This window comes from Battus philenor, unplaced genomic scaffold, assembly GCF_028537555.1.
Source record: "Battus philenor isolate CCGP_79_NKW_IND1 unplaced genomic scaffold, ilBatPhil1.0.hap1 SCAF_27, whole genome shotgun sequence".
Taxonomy (NCBI): domain Eukaryota; kingdom Metazoa; phylum Arthropoda; class Insecta; order Lepidoptera; family Papilionidae; genus Battus; species Battus philenor.
The window spans coordinates 3,609,764-3,632,112 of NW_027181690.1; the positions used below are offsets into that span (position 1 = coordinate 3,609,764).

The 22,349-nt window shown below is 36.8% G+C and overlaps 2 protein-coding genes across 3 annotated transcripts; one reads left to right on the plus strand and one right to left on the minus strand.

The window, feature by feature from the left end:
- Window positions 1–168: 168 nt before the first annotated feature.
- Window positions 169–11,886, plus strand: LOC137925533 (borealin-like). Of its 2 annotated transcripts, XM_068768991.1 has the most exons (7): window positions 169–371; window positions 3,698–3,822; window positions 4,854–4,938; window positions 7,199–7,258; window positions 9,328–9,497; window positions 10,682–10,782; window positions 11,231–11,882. In XM_068768991.1, exons 1-7 carry the CDS (start codon window positions 290–292, stop codon window positions 11,430–11,432), a joined length of 825 nt encoding a protein of 274 aa, XP_068625092.1. In that variant the 5' UTR covers window positions 169–289; the 3' UTR covers window positions 11,433–11,882. The 2 variants fall into 2 exon arrangements, with proteins under 2 accessions (XP_068625092.1, XP_068625093.1); XM_068768992.1 differs by lacking the exon at window positions 7,199–7,258 and having other exon boundaries at window positions 11,231–11,886.
- Window positions 11,887–13,398: 1,512 nt separating this feature from the next.
- LOC137925602 (cilia- and flagella-associated protein 45-like) lies at window positions 13,399–22,119 on the minus strand. The gene is made up of 12 exons (XM_068769069.1): window positions 22,031–22,119; window positions 21,403–21,595; window positions 20,566–20,767; window positions 19,651–19,786; window positions 19,202–19,337; window positions 18,831–18,966; window positions 17,968–18,146; window positions 17,480–17,629; window positions 17,062–17,166; window positions 15,684–15,763; window positions 15,037–15,133; window positions 13,399–13,519 (listed from the first exon to the last, which is right to left on the minus strand). The coding sequence occupies exons 1-12, from the start codon at window positions 22,117–22,119 to the stop codon at window positions 13,436–13,438; spliced, it is 1,587 nt and encodes a 528-aa protein (XP_068625170.1). The 3' UTR covers window positions 13,399–13,435.
- Window positions 22,120–22,349: the final 230 nt, after the last annotated feature.

A 22,349-nucleotide genomic window follows, 5' to 3' on the forward strand; every position in this document is an offset into this window, starting at 1 on the left:
TTATTTTCTTTTTCAATTAATATAAATAAATTTAATATTTAGAAATATTATGGACAATGTTAAAAGATATTAAAAGGGGATAATTTTAACTAAATATTTACGTTTATTACAAAACTTTAAAACTTTAGACAGTGTATCAGAACGAGAAGTTCAAAAATGTCCGTTTAATCAAATAGTGTTTTGTTTGAAACTAAATAATACACGAAGTTTATCATACACAAGAATAAGTAAACAATTCGTTATTTTTAGTTAGTATATATTTTATTGCATTTTTTAATAGTTAATAAAGATGCCGAGAACTAAAAGACCTGTTAAAAAGTCCGAGAAAGCTGCTGAAGTCGATGACGTTATGAAAAAATTGGAGAAATTGGGTAAGTGAACGCCTTTTTATTGTTTGTATAATTAATAAGACATTCTCCACAATAGCAACTGATCGAACCTATATTCACTTATCGGGCACCCTTCAACGGGTATGTGAAACGCGTATTTATAGTCCTCCCCAAACTTTCAAGTTTTTGACCCTAGGTAAATGTGCCATCTAGGCTAATTGATGTTTCGTCATGAAATAAATATTATATAGAATAGGATATATAAATTCCGTTCATTCCATTGATGCTTAGGTTAAATAGATCGCTTCTATCATGAAATCTTTGGTTTAGATTTTCGATAATTAACAGTTGTCAGTTGACATAAAAGTTCTATCTACAATTTTATATATTTGGATTTGCTCTATGGCTCTGTTTAATATTAATAACTATAGTAAATCTGGTTGCACAAAGTTGAAAACCCAGCTCATTTGGTCTCTTCTTCCTTCCCTATTCCCTTTATTTGGGGACGGGTCTCCTTATCAATTTGCGCCAGGCCACTCTATCCTGGGTTGTCTCTGCATCAAGTTGAAGGGTTTCCAGTTCCTTTCCGATATTAGACCTCCTCATAGCTTTTGGACGCCTTCTTGGGAATTCTGGGAGGTTAAACCGCAGTTTTACCATGTGGTCATCTTGTTTTCTTTGAATGTGGTCATACCATCGCAATCTATTTTCCTGTAATTTGCTGAGGATCGGAGCTACCTTAAACAAACTTCTGATATATTCGTTCCGTATTCTGTCCATTCTAGTGACGCCACCTGACCATCTAAGCATCTTCATCTCATTGACATGAAGTGTTTGCTCGTCTCTCTGACTTACAGTCCAGCATTCCGAGCCATAAAGCAAAGCTGGTCTGACAACGGCTTTGTAGAATTTACCCTTGGTCTGAATGGGCATACGGTGATCACATAGAACGCCTGACACTTCCCTCCACTTCATCCATGTAGTTTGTATCCTGTTCTTGACATCAGCGGTTGAGTCTGCATTGGTACTTAAGGTCGACCCTAGGTACCTGAACTCAGTGATGGATGGTATTGAAATACCACTGATGTTCAGATTGCTTTGGCCTTGTGTTGGTGTTGGTGCAAATGCAGTGCATGTGTTCCATTTTAGATCTATTTATACAAAGGCGGTTGTATTCTAGTTCTCTAATCTATAGGTTGAGGTCTCTCTGCAAATCATTTGCTGATTTGTTTGCAAGAACAATATCGTCTGCATATAGAAGGCACCATGGTAAGGCATTCTGTATATCCTTTGTGAGGTAATGCATGATGCAGTTAAATAATAATTGGCTAAGTGCGGATCCCTGATGAACGCCAACTGTTACTTTGAATGGGTCACTGAGTCCTGCTGGGCTCCTCACCTGGGTCACGCAGTTGTAGTACATGTCTTTTACCATGGAGACATACTTTTCGGAGAGGCCCTAAGACCTGAGAGCTTGCCATTCAAGTTCTCTTGACACTATTGAAGGCTTTTTCCAGGTCAATGAAGACAATATAAATCTTCTTTATTGTATCTATGTTTCTCCATAATAATTCTCATGGCTTGAATTGTGTCCAATGTTGATTTACCAGCAGTGAAGTCGAATTGGTTTTCCGTGACCGTTGTTAGCAGCTGCAGTCTATTATCAAGAATTCTTCCAGAGTTTAAAAGTGTGTGATGTTAATTTTATCCCCTGTAATTTCCACAAAGTGAAACGTCTCCTTTATGCTTGTAAAATGGTATCAAGTAGCTCTTCCGCCAGGAGTTTGGCATTGTACCGGACGTGAGGACAAGATTTAGGAGTTTCGTAAGCCACTTTCTAGCTACCATTCCTCCACGCTTCCATATCTCCGTAGGTATCTGATCTGGCCCTGTAGCCTTCTTGTTCTTCATCTTTAGTATTGCTATTTTAACTTCGGATTCTGTTATGGCTTCAATAGGCCCAGCTCATTTGGTAAAAAATAATAAAAAAGTAACAGGGTGGGCTATAGTTTCCAAAATTTCTTCTGATTATTAGATTTTAAAATTATTTAAAGATTAATCTATATTTAAAGATTAATCTCTAGAGATTGACTGCCAATTTTTGCCCAATGCTTTGAATGCATAATACACTGATGTTTCTAAATAAAATCACATAATTTTTTTTTAAAAATATAACTTGCATATGGACTTCCACATAAAATATATGAAAAAAGTATTATAAAACACAAAATACTTCGTATATAATATTCTAAGTCTTCAAATAGGGTAAAATTTAAATGTGGCTTGTATAGTTTGGAAGATGCCTTGTAGAAATAAAAATAAATTTTAATAAATAATGTTGTAATATATTTTTAAATCACAACTATTTAAAATATTTTACAACATCTATGATCATAGGAAGAACTTAGGTGCTATCTTAACTCAGATATTTTAAAATAAAATACATTAAGAGTTATGTAAGTCGGCTGATCTACACCAATTAACATTAATAAGGGTACTTTAAGGTCTTGCAGTTAAATAAAAAAAAATATTATAAAGTTTTATTAGTTACATATATTAACTTCATAGCATGCACTTATAACATGTGGTCAATAGAGATAGCTTGAGAAGTAATTAATCAGGACCTAGTTTGTGTAAAGCAGCCCTGGATGCCATCATTTGGGACAATAGACTAATCTTAATATTAATAAAAAAAAATTTAACACAAAATCTTTACATGAACACAAAAGTGTCCAACGTAGTCCAGTGCATTGGCAAGTTAAAGTATTGGTGAACAGACCACATAGCATGCAGAATAAATGATTGCTAGGACATTATGGTTCTGGAGTGGGGACCACAAATATGCAACCGCAGCAAAGGATGTCCACCCACAGAGAGTACAGACGGCCTTGTTATGATAATTGAGACCTTGGATGCAGGTTCCTTCCAATCAGTACTATCGGAAAGCATCCAGCAGTTGACGTTCTATGGCTGTAATGATGATGATGGTAAATCAAAAATGTATAGATATTTACCCAGTAGTCAAAAATTGTTGCTGATAACTAAATAGATAATCCCAGATTTTGAAATACAAAACTGTATGCAGTCTTAAGTGAATTTCATAACTTCATAAGTCATAGTCCTTACTTATATAAATGTATTAATTGAAAATACTGTTATTATTTATTGATTTTTATCTGTATTGAAGAAAACATTGATTTGTTGCACTCAGAATTTATTTCATTCCATTTTTGTTAGTAATGCTGAAGTAGGTACGAATTTACCCCAGCATCAGGAATTCTATCGTGTTTTTCATGTATTGTATTATTATTTTGAGGCCTTCTGTATTTGTATGAAAATTGAGTGTAACATTATATTTTTATACACAGTTGCAGATAACAAAAAAAAACTAGACTCACGCGCTCAGATGGAAATGAGAAATGTGGAATTGGCTTTCAAGATACTTTTGGGATCCATTAGCAAAACACATTTGCAAAAAACAGTAGGACAGTTGGTAAGTATATTTTAATTAACTATCTTTTTTTATGCTTATGGTAACTATCAATATAGAAAATGGGGAGAGCTATCCTCAAAGGCTTACAGTGAGATTGTGTCAGAAATGAGGAAAATTCGCAGAAGAACTAAGGTCGCCTCAAAGAATTGCTTGTCTGAAGTGGCGGTGGTTGGGACACCTTGCTTTGGCAACTGAAGGCCGGAAAGTGCTCAAGTGGCAACCACAAGCCGAAAGACGTGGGGGGCCTGCCCATGTGGTCCTAGGTGGACGAACAACAAAGTTCATGTTGCCAGCTTGGCGGTCTTTTGGGGAAGGCCTATGCCTTGCAATGAAAATGTTCAGAAAAGATGAATGAATGTTGACGTTGCGTATTAAATTTTTGGATGCAGACATAACTTTTTAAATGAACCAAAAAGAAGGCTCCTTAGTGGTCATGGTATGTCGCCTCTCCTGAGAAACAGCTTTTCCGGAAACTTCTTTGGCCACTGACATCTTGCTGGAACTAGATGTAGTGCCTAGAGCTCATTCATCTTGTTATGTTCCATTATTATAATGCTTTATTGTCTCATGTTAATTTAAGATTAGTGAGATATCAGTGAACAAATATGAAACAAATAAAATTTGTTCACTGAATTTATTCTAATGAATGGGTTTTGCTAAGCACCTTTGAAATTTCCAGACATGGACAATGTGCATTCAAGTATTTATTTAAATGTAGTATAATTGTTTCCAATTATCTTCATATGCTACCGCCAGGTTTGGAATGTTGATTTTATTTGAAAAGATTCTGTCAAGAAACTTGATAGTTACTTTTTTATTGTTAATTTTACTATTTTGTGTCAATTTTATATTACAAATCTATTTCAAAATTAAAGTCCAACACCTGTGATTACAAAGGCATTTTTGTCTCTTAATCTTTAATATGATAATATGCTTTATTGATTGATCTTTCCTAAAAAAAGCTTTTTGTAAATTTGCTTTAAGGATTTTATTATAGAAACATACTTTATATGATGCATACATGGTTCCAGAAAGCCGAGCTGCATTTCAAGGAGGTGAGCAATACAACAAGCAAGACCACTCCAAAGTCCAGTATATCTGCTTTACATGACGATGGTATGTTTGATCTTTTTGGTGTGTTTGACTATATTTACCCAACTGAGTAAATACAAGAACCTGCAATACTTACCTCACATGTTTATAATAAGAATGTCATGATGCATATATAGTACCCAGAATTTGGTATACCAAAAAGAATAATAATCACTTATTTAAAAAAAAAACATGCGTACCATTTAATTATTAACATAATGCTAATAATTATTATTCATTCTTTATGAGTTTGTTTTAATAATGTAAACTTTTATTTGCTTTACTATTAGACATTTCAGTCTTTTTAATTGTTGAAATAAAACATTTAGGCTTGTGACAATACATTGTCAATTTATGTATAACCTTGTGAGAAATAATAGAAAAATGGTTTTGTACTTATGTAGTAGTACTAGCCTACTGGTTAGCAATAGAAATGTGGTAAAAATAATCTTTCTCTACGCTCAATGATATTAGTGATTTGAGCAACGGCTAATACAACTTTTACAATACACTCACGTGTAATAAATTAGAATACAGTAAATTAATAACGCTTGTTAAAAAATCATGAATAAATCTTTTTACAGTGTAGACAAATTTTAAATGATTATAAAGATTGGCTATGAATTGCTCTAATTATAGCTTTATATATATATATATATATATATATATATATATATATATATATATATATATATATATATATATATTTCTGGAATTTAGGTTAAATTTACGAATTTAGCTTAAGTACAAAACTACAGATAAAAATAAATTATGTCTTTCTAAAGTTTTCGCTACGAAACACAGTTTTCGGGTTCTTTAAAGGTTGGTAACATAAATTACTTCTTGCTTGTAAAAAAATGTTGGATCAGCTAAGTCCAAGTTGTTAACAGGGACGCTCGAGGGGTCTAAATTTGTGTGACAAAAATGTGGGTTCACAATTTTCAAGCAGTTTCGGTCCTCGATAATTTATTTTCGATAGTGAAGAACTAAAATGTAAGCTTCACTTCACCAACTAATGTATGTAGATCTATCAATTCAAACCAAAAAATCAATTCAAATTTTTTGGTAAACCATTAATTAATGATTTATAAACACAGCAGCAATCCAAATTTGGAAAGTTATATCTAATTTTATATGTTTGGTCAAGTTTTCAGAATGTGATAGAAATATAGCTGCAGGGGATCCACTGGAACCAGTAAAATTTTGAGTGGTCTATAAAAAAAGTCTAGTAAACTCTTTCAATACATAGATAGATAATATTTTGTAAAAGTTATCTAGAATGTTGATATACTTTCCTTTAATATATAGCTTTAAGGCTTTTAGCAATTAAGTAACTACTGGGCATTACAATACACTTTGTCTCTTGTGTACACACAATCTGGCTTGATCCTGTAAGTGTCCACACCTAATCCATCCAACACAAAACCTGTTACTAATGTATACTTAGCTGGTATAGAGCTTCTATAGCGGTCTGTACTTTTAAAGCTGGCCATGCCAATAAATCTGAGGGTAGTCATAACAAATCTATTTGGAGTGCAGTTGTGTGTATGTCATGTCTCTCAGATTTTTAACATATAAGACTTTTTGTTACCTGAAAAGCTGATAAAGTTGTTACAATAACTTGATTTTAACTTATGTGTGTGTATATATATCAGGGGTGGTGAGGTACTTTGACAGTTGGAGTTATTTTTCGAAATTTTAAAGTTTTCGCGAGCGACAAATAAATATGCATTATGCATTCATCTTTTAATGCAAAATGGTATAATTCTTTTACAGAAATCATGATTATTAAAAATATGTAAAGTTAAGTATAAAGTACGTGTATTACATTTAGACATGTAAAAGTGACTCGGATAATTATATTAAATTTGATAAATGGTGACGACGGCACTCCTCAGTAATTATTTCAAATGCCGGTTAGTTAGGATTTCACTAATTTTACGGTAGAATAAAAATATTCAGACGTAGTAGTACTCTATTTCGATTTCTAATACAAACTTAAATATTGAAATAATTTGAATATAATGGAGTCAAAAACAATCGTTCAAAGTTCCGCATTCTGATTGCGAGCCGCAGGTTTGCCACCCCTGACATATTTATGTCAAAGTAGCCTCAAGACATATTGGGATCACTCAGTTCATATATAATAGTGTATAAATAATATGGTTTAATTTGTAAAGGCACCTTTTTTATGATATCATTACCACATTTCACTTGTGCACTCTCACACAACTAACAAGGCCATAGCGCTACAGTTTCTGACTAACGGGGCTTTTTGGGGCAGGCTACCTCACCGAGAACTCATCCAACGGCTCCGGCGGCAGGGGGACTCACAAGACGTTGGGTAAGTGCTTCCTTTGCTTCCACCTTCAACTTTACTTTGTCATCTCTATCTGGTCGATTTTTCATACATATTTAGTGGTCATAATACATATTTGTATTGGATACGATCTTGTCTAGACAAGAGGCTTTTCTAGGTGCTAATAAACAACGGGACCTCCCCCTTGTATGCAATCATCTCAGGAGTGCCATAGGGGAGTATATTGGCTCCCATAACGTATTTTATCTTCACTGCAGATCTCCCAAAATATTCTTGACACATTGACGCCCACGTACATAGGTGATACTGCCTTTTTATCACACATAATGATCCAGATAGCGCGTCAGCAAAACTAAAAATCCATATATATGGAGAGGAAAAATGGCTATACATGATATGTTGAAGCCAGTCAAAGTAAATCGGTACATTTAACATACACGTTTAGATAACGGACATATCCTCACATAAAACTGCACAACGAAGAAATATACCCCAAGCTGAAGATGCGAAATACCCAGGAATGTACTTGGATAGAAGACGGACTTGGAAAAAGCACATTTGGACCAAAACAAAACAGTTGGACACAAAACTCAGATCCAGGTACTAGCTAGTGAGACACAAGTCAAAATTAGCACCTGGAATCAAGTTATCCATCTACAAAACAACCCTGGAATTAACCAGGACCTATGGTATCCAACTTTGGGATACAGGTTGCAACAGCAGTATTGAAATGCTGGAGATATTTTAGACAAAAACTGTCATAGTCCTGCTGAATATGCCCAGCTATGTGTGAAAAATTAGTATATTAATGAGTACATAATGATACCCTGAAACAGGAGATCATAAAACTCAGCAGAAATTTGGCATAGAGAGTGTTACATGTTCCTGACTAAAACGGCAGAGTGTACCAACAGCTGTGAGATTCGATATAATGATAGGAATATAAACATATATTCTTTCTGATACTTCAAAACCAAAATCGACATTGTCCCAGCGGAAGGGCTTATTGTGCAAATTCAAAGACCGCTAAGAAGCAGATAAAAAATATGTTATGCAAGTCAGGCCCGTAAGAAGACTTACTTCAGTCTCATTGGTTTCACAGTCGCTCAATGTGCCATTGAGAAATGTGCTTGGGATTTATCTACGAGATCATACGAACGAACGCACGATGAATTGGCAGTAGGCAGAGACCGCATAGCACCGATGGCCGCTTGGGTCTCAAGGCGGAGACATTGACGTCCACCTATAATGTATGTGTCCACATTATACGTGGACGTCAAAGGTCGTTAGTAGGGTCTGGATGGATGCCGACTTCCAAATGGTCTTATTTAAAATGTATGGTTGGTGTGTGTTCGTAATTGGATGTCCTATGCCTGAAATAATAATCAAGTCAGTTCAGTTTAGGAGAATGATCCTTAGTAAATAATAATGTTGGTCACTAGGTGTCCGGAATTTTTTTACGGAATTTAAAAGCGTCGGACTTTTATTGGCAGATATTAACCATTGGTCCATTCATAAAAGGCAAGAAATTTCTGAAAATTGATTCGTTTAATATAAACTTGTTGCGGCCTGCGCGAACAGATGTATTTGAAACGATACGAAGAGGACATTTTGGAAGCGAATTTCAACCAACCATAAGAAGAAGGACTTTTGCGAATATATATGTAAAGTGAATAAATAGTTTGAATACTGCGTTAACATGACATTGAACCGTGTTCAACAGCTAATCTACTTACCCAAACGTAACAGTAATATATGTTATAACGACTCGTATATTTTAGTTATTTTCATAGCGTTCTCTCTTACTGTATTTTATTATAGGACAGTGCGGCCAATATTAATTTTGTATTTATTTTACAGAAAAGTTGTACGGTCTATATGTAATTTAAAAGCTAGAAATTCCCTGACATATGTTTTTTTAAAAAACAAACATTCTAACGGTTGCTACGCAATAACTTATATATGATGCGCCATAATTTAAAAACTTATATGTAAAATAGTGTAACAATAACCTGCGATTCAAAAGCGCGTGTAAATGCTTAGCTATAAAGATATTTTAAATTTGAATATGCGTAAATATTTTGAATGTCTAGGGCCTCCTCCGAGCACGGGTGGGCGAAGCACGCGCCGGTCCCGCTCGGCCGACGCGAGCCGCATGCGCACCGCCAGCAAGCCGCAGCGGCAACGCCGCTCGCAATCCGTCTACCGCACGCCCGCTTACAACAAGAACGCAGTGTACAACTACCCCGTCATAACGCCTAAGGTACCCTATCATATTTCCTGCTATCATATTTAAAATAAAAGAGATCTAATATATAAAATTTTCGTGTCACGGTGTTCGAACTTGAACTCCTCCGAAACGGCTTGACCGATTTTTACCATATTTTACACGCGTATTCAGTATGTCTGAGAATCGGCTACTATCTATTTTCCATACCCCTAAGTGATAAGAGTGGTCCACCCCTAAATCATATTTTTAATTTTTTAGACAATTTTTTTGGTTTTTATTTTATTATGATACAGCATACAAAAATACATACAAAACTAAATTTTCACCCCTCTACGATCAACCCTTATCTTACATTTGTTAATTAAAAACTTTAATTTTTTTGCAAAACAATGTTTGCGGGATCAGCTAGTATTAATATAAACATTCCTTGGGAGACTCAAAGTTCACTATTTAACTTAAATGATTATCTCTCAGAGAAAAGATTTGGGAATCAAAAATATATAGTCAATATACAGGGATATTTACTATGATGTAGAAGAGTTAAACAGGTGAATATATAGTTCATTAACGTTCAATTAATGTATGGTATATGTCAGGGTTGGCCAAACTGCGGCTCTTTGGACGATTAATTTTGGCTCCGATTGATTGTCGAATTATTTTAATATTTAAATTTGTATAACCTATGTCAGCTCCTGGAAAGTCGAAACAAATTATTGGTGTGAATAATCATTATTATTCCACCATAAAATTAGCGAAATCCAAGCACCGATCATAAATAACTAACCGGCATCTTAAGTATTATTAGGAGTGCTGTCATATACGTGTGCCATTATATCTAACTTCAATACACAAATTTTGTACTTATGACGTATAAATTTCAATAAATATAATAATAGCAAAACAAAATTTTAAAATTCACACAATGGCTTGCACTATAAAGGAGCTTGGCCACCTGGCCTGGTATATGCTATCCAAAAATCAATCGTTTCAGAAATAATAAATAACGTAATGATAATATTCTTAGAAAAAGGTTTTTCAAAATTACAGTACATTTTAAAATTAGTTATTGTTTACTCTGTTTACTTTCTTTCCCTGTAGAGATTTTACTGCAAGAAGGAATAGGCCTGTCGCATTCCATAGAAATTAAAATTGAATCTTACACCTATGACCCATTGTATTGAATGTTGTTATTTATTTGTTAATCTTTCTGCTTCCAGGTGACCCCACATACGCCGTTGACAGTGCTGCGGCAGCCGCGTCAGGGGGAGATGGTGTTGTCCATGTCCGGCTCCCCCGTAATGGTGCCGTCATGTTACGCGTAAGTTCGCATACTAAATACTTATACTAAATAATGCCTTTATAAAGAAGCCGAATGCAAGGTATAGGCGTACCCAAAAGATCGCCACAATGACCAATCTTGCGCTAAACGCATCCCGCGACTTCTCGCGTCCTTAACTATGTCTTCGGTTCGCCTGGGAGGGGAGGGGGAGAGGGACGCTACCCACGCCGCGTCTTCCGGCTCTTATCTGCAGAAGAACCGAAGTCGCTGACGTAGTTCGATGGTCCTTGGAGCCGAAAGGTTGTAGTCGAGTCATAGTCGACTCGACCACGAGTCGACAGACGCGGCGTGGGTAGGCCCTCTATACGGTGGCCGGCACCGTTAAGGTCCCCGGAAGTCGCTGGATGGATCTTTGGAAGAGGTCTATGCCTTGCAGTGGGCATCTATATGCTGACATGATGATGATCACACAATGTATCAATTCCAGAATGCAACCGGATGAGAAGGCAAACTGCAACATACTGCTTCAAGACGGAACAATGCTGTCATTGCAACCAAAGCAGCTCCGCAAGTCGCAAGCCTATATTCCCTTCTCCCTCATGGACTCCAATGTGCTGCACCAGCTAAAGACGCTCAAGGATAACCTTGACAAGGTTGTTGAGCTCGGAGAAAAAGCCATAGGAAACTAATAATATATATCTTAATATATTGGCTTGATAAGCGTTTTGATAAACATACGTTTAGATTTAAACGGTATTAAGATGAGGAATTGTTGAAACTAACTGAAATAAAACAAGACCCTGGTTTGGGTACAGAGATTGAGAGGTTTTTAAATACCATGAATTTTGAGAAATTAGGAGCCAGATTCCCATGTTGGATTACGATTCCTACTCTCTATCCTTGTCCCCTGTCCTCTCAATCCTCGTGCTTTCTCCTCTCTGTCCTTGTCCCATCTTCTCTATATTGTTGTCCCGCTCTTCTAAAGAGAGCTTATATTCCCACATAAGAGAATCTTTATAATTACAAGTTTTAAGACTTGTCATTTTAAGATTTCCTTCAGGTAAATGTGATTTAAATTAAAATAATAAATATCAATTTAAAAAAAAACTTGCGATTTGTTCTTTGGCTTTTTGTAGTTTTTTAATTAAAATGTCCTAAGTTTTTGAGGCTTGCCACCCAATATCTGATGTTGGATGCAGTCTTTTATATTTTTTTTTAATGAAAAGTGTAAACTAATAAATCTCTAATAAAAATAATAAAAAACTTAATAACTTTATAACATTTTGAAGCGCTTCGAAAAAATATTGAAACACTTGGAAATTTATCGTGATTGCGACTAATGATTAGGTTGTAGTGAAAATGGTGTGCTCCAATTAATATTCGCAAAACTCAATTAATTCGACCGAAGCTTATGTCGTTGCACTGACGTTCTTATGTCATTCGTATTACTCATATATTTATAGGACAATATGTGGGGTTGTGCCCACAAGGTGTATTTATGGCAGTCCAAGGGTTGGTTGTAACCCAGGGGTAGTATTGCGATTTTTGGTCGTGGGGTCGAATCCTGGGATGCAATGTTATATAATAATTCACACATTGTACATTAATTACATAGGATTGCTGCTGCTCACAAACCTTTTTCCAGAGGATGGGGAGCAGCATGCTCTGCGTACCGTTATACTACACTACCATCGCCAATCTGCCTAGCGTAGCGATGATGTTTTATCTCCGATAGATCAGTACAATGAGCTTGCATATCTAACAGAATTATAATTAAATTTTGTATAAACAAAGCTTAAAAGTAACATTCAAAGGTACATTAGAAAGCTTACGATGTACATGTCCCTAGAGAAACAAACCTTGAATATTGTATTAGTTGGTTTTGTAAACTTTAGCAAAAACCGGAGCATTTAGATCTGCTACAAATTCAATATCTTTATTCGAATATATTAAAGAAATATTCGAATAGGCCATTACATGAGCTATTGAATCGTCAATAATTTTAAGATAACGGCTACCACTAGCTCAAAATGCTGATCTGCAAAGAAAGAGGGGGACAGAAACTATAGTTGTATATATTTTAAACAGATCTTAGGAAAAAATTATTTTTCAAATGATAATTGCTTTCTATTTATTACATATTTACCTGAAATACCTTTACCTGAATACATAATATAATAAATTCGAGATATGAATCGTTAAACTTAATGGAAACAGAATTCTAAAAGCCTTTTTCTCTGCAAACGAATCCATAAAGTATCCAATGGGGGTAAAAAAGTAAATCAACTGATATGCCAGCAAGTGTACCTGTCTGCAAAAGAATGTTATAATAAGATTTATTTGATACCTTTAATTTTAAATTTAAAACTAATAAAAGTTGAAGATCTCTTGTGGAACCTTATACGCGTACACACCCAAAGGAGCATTTTTTATTATTTTTTTTTTATAAAAGTATATCCATTTTGACGTATAAACCATATATCTTTCGAGAATTTTTATGAAATCATTTTCAGGGAATCTCAAGCTTAAATAGCCCGCATAGCTCTTTTGTAAAATGAATATGCCTCGTAATAAATACATATCATATTTTAACATGGTTCGATAATGAAATAAAATATGCAATAAATCCAATTTAATTTATTTTAAGTCCAAAATGTGGGTAGGTACAGAAATGTTAGAATCACATCCTGGTTTACTGATACCCGTGCTTGCCGAGCGTTTGCTCTACTTCCTTCACATACTTCTCGTTCACCTTTTGCTGGCGCATGGCGTTCACCTGTGGAATTATTACAACCGATATTGATATAGAAATGGGCAGGAGCATTACTTCAGGTAACATCGCTTTCCTTTTGGAAGAGGAGGAACGCCGCCACATTTTCTTACAGTTTTGTTGCAGGGTTATGGGTGATATAACTAGGCAAAACAAAATCGTGTAACAGAAAGTGTTGAGCAACGAGAGGCGATGCGTAAATGTAATGTGAGTGAATACTGTATGTTGAATGTATGCTGGATGATAGAAATTGGGAAGGATAAAAGAGGGAAGGTGAAAGTAGGAGGGTGTATGTCCTTTTTCCGAAAATAGATGGGGAAAATAGATATAAGATGGGGGAAAGAGTGTTTAAAATAAATAAAAAGCGATATAAGGATGTGATAGAGGCATAAGTTAATAGCATTTAAATGTCGAATAATTGTTACCAATGAACGGTTCTGTAACGTGGTCTCAGTTGCTCTATGAGCCATGGCCAGAACTATTCTCAGGATTTCTCTAGGAGAATGAATCAGTAATGAAATCCATTGACGAACGAAATGAACGATGCCCGCTAGGACATTGAAATTCTGGAGAGGAGACCACGGACTGGTAAACGTAGCGAAGGACGTCAACCTCAAGGTGGTCAGAAAACCTTGTAAGCTTCATCGGAAGACACTGGATGTAAACTACTGACCATGCCCAGAAGTCCGGTCCGGCTAAATTGTTGAAGATATTTAACATACATTATATGCTTGAGGTAACGGGCAAACACAATTACTTGTCATAACTCAAAAATAAGAAAGCAGAATTCGAAAATATTAGTTTGGCGAAAAAGTCTTATATACTTGTATATTTTTGCTGCTCTATTTGTATCTGGCTGGTTTTGATGCCATTAAAAAGATTAAAATTTATAAAAATCAATAAGTCAGTAAAATTTTGTTTTGAGTTATTCTTCATTTGAACTCTCAAAAAACAGTTCGAAAAGACCTGTTGAGGTAACTTAAATCCTCGACCGAAGGATGACGAAGAAGAAGTATTGTAATAGTGTACACTGCGCATAAAAGTTAAGAGGAGTCGAGAACTTTACACCTAAGAGAGAGAGAGATCGTCTAATCTAATTTAAATTAAAGATGCGAAGTAAACACCACGACTGTTCTATACGGAACGCCATTACGCAATTTATATATAGGCTAAAGCTCCATTGTTATTTATACGCTTGCGGGAGTATTGTCATGAAAAGTTTCCACAGTTGCGCTAAGTTATGGCTCTTCAACTGATGGAAGTCTGTCCATTAACAAACTATTATTTTTGCGTCGGTCTGGACTCGCACGCCAGCAAGCAGACGATGAAATATGATGGTTCTAGTAGCAGCTACAAAGTTACTAATTGTACGACTCCTAAAGGTATATTAAGCTTACCTTTACCTTTTAGTTTCTACCTAAGGGACATCGCTATTTTTAATATGTTCTTAGGCACATTCGAGTTTTCCCTGCCGGGTTGAAATTGCCTTGTAAAGTTTCTAATATTTCTAACAACGAATTCACCTTGTATTTAATTATCTTCCTCTCATATTTCTCTTGTTGCTCCTGCTCCATGCGCAGCGCGACCCCCTCGTTGTGTATCTTCTCCCTCAACTCCGCTCTGTACCAGAAATATTCTGTTGTATATTCAACTTATGATTTTGGATAAAGTAAAACTTTAGTGAATTTTAACTTTGGCTACAATACCATTGCAGACAAAATTAGATCACTTAGAATCAACATCATATTACCAGCCCATTGCAAGGCATAAACCATTCTCAAAGATAGTCACAATGGCCGGTCTTACCAGGGAATCCCCGCGATCTTGGCTATGTCGTTGGTCCACCTTGTGGAGGGCTTGCCCACTCCGTGTCTACCGGCTCGTGGTCTCCACTCGTAAACTTGTTTGATCCGTTTTGGTGCTACGTTTGTGACCTTGTAGCTACTATGCTTCTGCCGATACGAGCCATTAAACAGTAGTCATTATAGTGAGAAGTAGCTGGATGCGGTCAGTGGAATACGAGTCACTGCGGCGATCTTTGGTGTAGGCTTATGACATGCAGTGGGCGTCTATCGGCTGACCTGATGATGACACTCCCAAGTTAAATTTATCACCAAGGACGGTAATATTAACAGATGACTTAGGTAATACAACTAATTTAACCGCTTACCTGGCGCGTTCCTTGTCGTTGATTTGCCTCATAATCTCCTGGCGGTGATGCTCGACTTGTGCTTTGTGTTTCTCCTCCAGCTTTGCACGGAACAAGAACAATATTAATATTTACATTCATTCAGCCAAAAATAGTTGAAGACTAAATTATTATTAGGCACCCGAAGGAATATGGTATAGGAAAGGAATACATTTATAACTAGAGTATTTGATAAATGAGAATCATATGTAAAATACTTAAAAACTTGTACCTAACACGTGCATCTAATAATATATAGTTTTGGCAGTACAGTTTTTTTTAAAATTGAAATTTAGAAACTTAGATAAATAACTTACATTAAGAATAAACGAAACTTTTTAATATGCAAAATTCGATTTAAATCGCTGTCATCGTTGAAGGTACCTCATACAATTTTAAAATTAACTTCATTCACTCAGACTTAGAATCATTCTTACAGTGAGTTCTTATCGAGACTTATTTCAGTTAGCACGTGGTCATTGATTGGTATGAATGACTATATACGCATGTAGTCTTTAGTATTCATATACATCTACAAATCACTCTTACGACCTATCAGTATCCTGTACGCAGGGGCGGCTCTAGTTCGTGCACTGAAACCCTGGCGCCCCCTAGGCCTGGCCCGCGGCTATAACTATTAATTTTACCGTCGTAACAAGAAAGTTTTTTCATATTCCAACAAGCTATTTTATATGTAGGTATAGCTTACAGTATGGTATTAGTAACAGCCTTTCTTCTTATGCCGGCAGAATAACACTCATTGTTTTTATGCCTGTAGCACATCTCTGTTGCGAAACTAAACGGCGAACCGCGATAGTTAATGTTTCGTTTTGTGCTTTAAGTTTTATGTACAGCGAAATGTTTCGAATTTCTGTTTCGCTGCCCATAGAACTTACAACTATGTGGCTACGGCGGCGCCCATGTGTATTGCACACCCTGCACTATAGGTTAAGCTGCCCCTGCCTGTACTGTATTTTGAATAAGTTAAAAAACAAACCTTTTCATGTAGATTAATTTAATTATAAATGCACTAAGACCTGTTTCAACATACACGACTCGCACACTACCGGTGGAGTATCTCTGTCTATCCATTCTATTATCCTATCAGTGGATGTTAGAGAAATTGAGATTTTTTAAATATTCGATTAGTTCAGAATGACTTCACATGATAATTCAGAGAAATTAGACGTGAGTTTATTGTAAAATAGTATTTAGTTGTCCGCTAAAAAGTCGCTTAATTTCCAGGCTATTTTGTCAGAGAAAATATTTTGATACTTTATTTAATGATTTTTCTAAATTTATTACTTGACATTTGAGTGACGTCACACGTGACTTTAGTGAGAAAGCGTCACTCTCTTACCAATTTTTCCTTCATGAGGAACTCTTCGTTCTGTCGCGCTGCGTTATTGAAGCTCTGCTCGTCCTTAGCAATCTCCCGCGCTATCAGGCGGTGGATGTCGTGGATCTGGACCGATTTATTATTATTTATTTTTTACAAGCAACACTGGTAATAATTGTCTACGATTTGCGATGATATGTTAATACGTTGGTGACATTGAAAGTTTATATTACTGGCCTTAAAATTTAAAATGGTACTCATTTTTTATCTTTCCACGTACATTATTTGATTCTGTTTCACTTTTTATTTTTTAAAATTGACGACAACATAAATATAACGTTCGAATGTCTTTATGAATGAAAGACTAGAAAATTTTAGTTGAAGAATGGAGGCCTACGTCTAGCGGTGGATTTACCTAAGTGTACAGTAGACCACCAACCTGATTGACCCTGGCCTCGTGCAATTGCTTCATCTCGCGATTCCTCTTGATGGCAGCCTCGCGCTCCTTGCGACGGTACTCACGCTCAACGTCCTCCTGGATCTTAAGGTTACGGATCCTCTCCAATTCCTCTTTTAGCTCTTGTTCCGCCTGTGTGTAAGCGAAAATAATTTGATTCCGCGAATTGATAGACGCCCAGCTAGGAGAACCGACTACCGAGTCAAGGTCGCGGGAAATCGTTGGTCATTTTCAAAGAATTCTGCTAAGAGTCATCTTTTGATTATTAAATGCTCTCGCACTGCGCAAAAAAAGAAAGAACCATACGACTGAGGTCACGAGCCCCAACATTGGGGAAACGACACAAAGCTTTTCCTTGCATGTGACAGCACTTATGTGATATGACAAAGAGAGTCTGGTGGACATTCTTCTCGTCTTCTATACATTTTTATAAATCATATTTTGATTGAATCTATGCTTTGCAAGTGTACCTTCTGAGCTTTGGCGATGTGGTCGATGCCTTTCTGCTTGGCAGCCTTCACGGCCTCCGCCTCCGCCCTCGCGCGTGACTCTCTCTCCTGCTTCTGTTTCAGGAAGTTGGCGATGCGGAGGTTCATGATTCTCTCTTCTTCATTCTGCAGTTGCTTAAAGTATAGAAGTTCCGCATTACCTGCGATTTAGTTTTCTTTAGACTTTCTTATTCTTTCCAGCCGATGGACGGCGCTACCCACGCGTCTATCGACTCTTGTCGTCACTCGTGAACCTTTCGGGCCCTTAAGACAACCTTTGGATCTTAAAAGAAAGTATATGTAAATTACTCGCTGTGGCGGTCTTTCTGGGAGGTTTATGTCTTGCAATAAACTGACGTGATGATGATGATGTAGTAAACATGGAAAGTTCTGGTATTTCAAACGAATATTTTCAGGAAAAAGCCAACTGGAGAAAGAGAGTAGGAAGCGGATTTTGTCATCAGACTAGCTCATCAATAAGCAGATCAATCGTGTCATAACTTTATTTACTTTATTGTATTAAAATAAGCAAAAAATAAGCAGGTTGTACGAATTATACACCCCTCGAGTGTATAATTCGTTTTAGCTGATTTCGATGAAGCTGCACAAAGCCAAAAATACTTGCCATTTTGCGTGGTTTACTACATATATGTCACATACTGTATATATAATCTCTCCTATGTCCAGCAGTAGTATTCCTGTGGCTGAAATGAAGCACTGCCATTGACACAGTCGTTAGGTTAGACAGCGGCTTCTCCAAATGTTTTTGAGGACAGCAGTACGAAGTAAGGAAATCTATTGAGTTACTATACCTAATTATTAATTTTAATCGTCGTAAACTTTACCCTGATCCAGGATCTGCTTGAGTTTAGCTTGCCTCTCCTGTTTCTCCTTCAGCTTTTGCGCTTCATCGATTCTCATGGCAATGTTGGCTTGGTTCACTCTTATGCTTTCTTCTTCTATACGCTCTGCTTCCATTATCTAGAATGTGTATATAAGTTACTTAATACCAAAGTATTTAGAGTACGTAGCAAAAGGTATACAGAAATATGTTCCAATGACGAATACATTAAACCGCGATTATTAAACGCTTCTTTGAGAATTGAAATATTTTATGTTTGGTATTTTAATGAGGGGATACGCAGAACAACTAAGGTCACTGAAATAGCCCAAAGAATTGCTGATCTGAAGTGGCAGTAGGCGGGGCAATAGTAACCTTAGCAGTATCATGAGCTTGTATCTGCTCCTTTAAGGCAGCTAGGTTCTGGAGGCGCAGCTGGTGGCGGCGATCTTCTTCATCCTCTGCTCTCTTAACGGCCGCTTGACGGTTCTCTTCCATAATCGCATCCAACCTGGGGAAATATTGTCATTTAATATCATATAATATCCACCCAGTAAATAACATAATAAGGGCCGAAAGATTCCTGAGTGCGCCCACAAGCCGGTAGACGCGGTGTGGGTAAGGCTTCCACTAGGTGGACCGAGTACATAGATAAGCATCGTAAAACTGATCATCGTGACGATCCTTGGGGGAGGCCCATGCCTTGCAGTAGGCGTCCATCGGCCGAAAAGAAGAAAAAATGGCAACTACAACTTTGACTTCACTACGTCACTATGATGCATAGATTATAGCTATATATGTTTTATAACAAAAATAAAAAATACCTTCTTTCTTCTTCTGTTAACTCCTTCTTGATGAGCTCCTTCTCGGCAATCTGCGCGTCTCGTATGGCGTGACACTTGGAGGCAAGGATGATGCGGTTGCACAAGCGGGGTCCCTGCATGTTGTCCGCCAGGAGAACTGCATAGAAGTTCATAGTTTATAGAGATAAAGATTATTTTTGTATAATAAATGGAATTGTTGCTGCGAAGCTAGAAACAATCGCGAATCCTGCTATTTTGAACCTGCGAATCTTGATGGCACGCTTTGAGGAAAGAGAGAACTGTCTTGTTGTCATGCGATGCGCCTTTAGAAACATAGCGCCAAAACATACTACCGACTTTTGTCGCAACAGAACGTGCCGTTCCTATCCCGCGAATGTATAAATATTTTTGTCATCCAACGTAGACCCCCAAGTCAAGTAAGAAAAGGACTAATATATAGCTACTTCCGCTATGTAGCAGTAGTCGTGCAATAAATGCACCGCCCGCCAGCCCGTTGATAAATGAGCATGCGGAAAACAATGCGAATTACACAACTACCACCGTTTAAATTACTCAACACGTGTTTCATCCCTCCACGGGACATCCTCAGGAGTAACGTTACACCGATTAGTGCCAAACCTGGTTCACTTTGCGAACTAATTATCTAGAGTGTGGACGCCGATGTTTATTCTTAGTTTAGTTATTTAATTATTACCTTAGTTGGTTGGGTTATATTTTTAGTTTTCTTTCTTTTGCTTTGTTCCACTTATTTTCAGTCGCGGCTTGGGTAGGCCCCTTACTTGGTGGTCACGACATAGTTAAGGTCGCAGAAAGTCGCTGAATGAGGGTAGCGCATTACCAGTCTTCGTGGCGATGTATGGAGGCCTATACTTTGCAATGAGCGTGTATCGGCTGATATGATGATTATTCACTCACTCTCCGCTCTGGACAAGGTGTGCGCTGCCTGGTCCGGGCCCTGTAGCTCGGCGTCTGCGTCTCCAGAAGCAGCCTCAGCGCCCGGCTGCGGCAGCAACTTCTGCTTCAGCATCTCCTTACGCTGCTCCGACTCCTTGGCTGCTTTTTGTATCGCTGCCTCTTGCTCGTGCATCGCTTGTAACACCTCCTCTTGACTCACTATCTGATAGATGGGTTGAGTCCTATTTACATGCTGCGTTAGGTGATATAGCGTACAGAATAGATGGCCATTGGATTTTTAAAGTTCTAGAGCGATGACCGCGCATCGGCAAACGCAAAGCAGTATGTCCCACAAGATGGACAGAGAACCTTATCAACACGTTGTATTTTTACGGACCACTGGTAAGGGTAGCGTACTCCTCAACAAAATAATACTATTTTATTAGTTTTACTGTTTATTTTATTATTACCTGAAATATCGTGGATTGTATTTTATATATGAAATAAACTTCGTAAAATACCCGGCTTTTGTCTTGGCACTTCACAAATAAGAATGAAAATGAAACTAAAGGATTATATTTGTGGAAACACTATGTGACAAAGACCAAATTCAACCAGCTCGTATGTCTTATTTTGTTGACCCGTGTATCGGTCTTATACTATATCTATCTTATATCTATTCAACAGGTAACACTATCGGATCTAATGTTGCAAGTAATCAACGTTTCCAATACCAACCCATGAAAGTGACCCACGAAATATAATGTTTCACTTTAGTAATAATTGACAGTTTATGTGTTAATGAAAAAAAAAAGAATTCTAGGAACACAATCAGTTAGGGGAAACAAAATGTCTGACCTTAGCTTGTTTCTTCAGTCTCTCATATTCTTTCCGTTGCATAACAGCAGGATAGAAATTGGGCTCGGTTTTCGGCACAAGAAGAGGCCTCCAGCCTCCGATCTGCGGCACCAGAGTGAACTCTCTCTTCGGAACTTCGCATTTGTGAATTGGTCTCTTGGTGATTGGGAATTTTAGACGACATTCTGAAGGTCTAAGGGAGAAATATCTTTTATTTAGACGGCTAGCAATCAATTGTCATTTATCTATTACATAACGTACCGTTTCTTGCGGTGGGTGATAATGTAAAAAGAAGATAGCAGACAGAAGAAAAAATATAATAATATTCAAAAGCGCACGTAAATGCGTTCTTGAATGAAGATATTTTAAATTGAATTGATTTCATTGATATACATTAATATAAAAATAAATTCAATACTAGATATAGGTTTCACGTGTGATAGTCCTGTTGCACTTTAGCCATTGCTCGAAACCTATCGTCTTATTTTGGCATCGGTCGAGCTCGGTTTGCAAGCGGCCAATAAAATATGAAGGTTTAAGTGGCAGCTAAATATATAAACTCCATAATCATGATGTAGCTGCTATTAGATCTTGTAAAAGAGAAAATTATGATTCCCCGTTTTCATACCTATGCAGTTGGTAGCAACCCGGCTCGCTGCCTTTTCTTATGTTATGGTATTTGATGCCCTCGTGGGGATCTTTCAACACTTTAGGCATGACGTGTTAATTATAAAGATTTTTATAAAAAAACTGTGTAACTGGTAAAAATTAGCGATCACTTTGTTACCGTCGCTTAGCAACCTCAATTTTATTTGAGACTATGTTTCTACTAATAGATTGTTAAATATATTTATAGAGTTTGTAAATAAGATGTTACTTTCTCAAATTATTAATAGAGCGTCTAAAATAATGTTCAAATATTTTAATTTAATTAATAATGAAACATA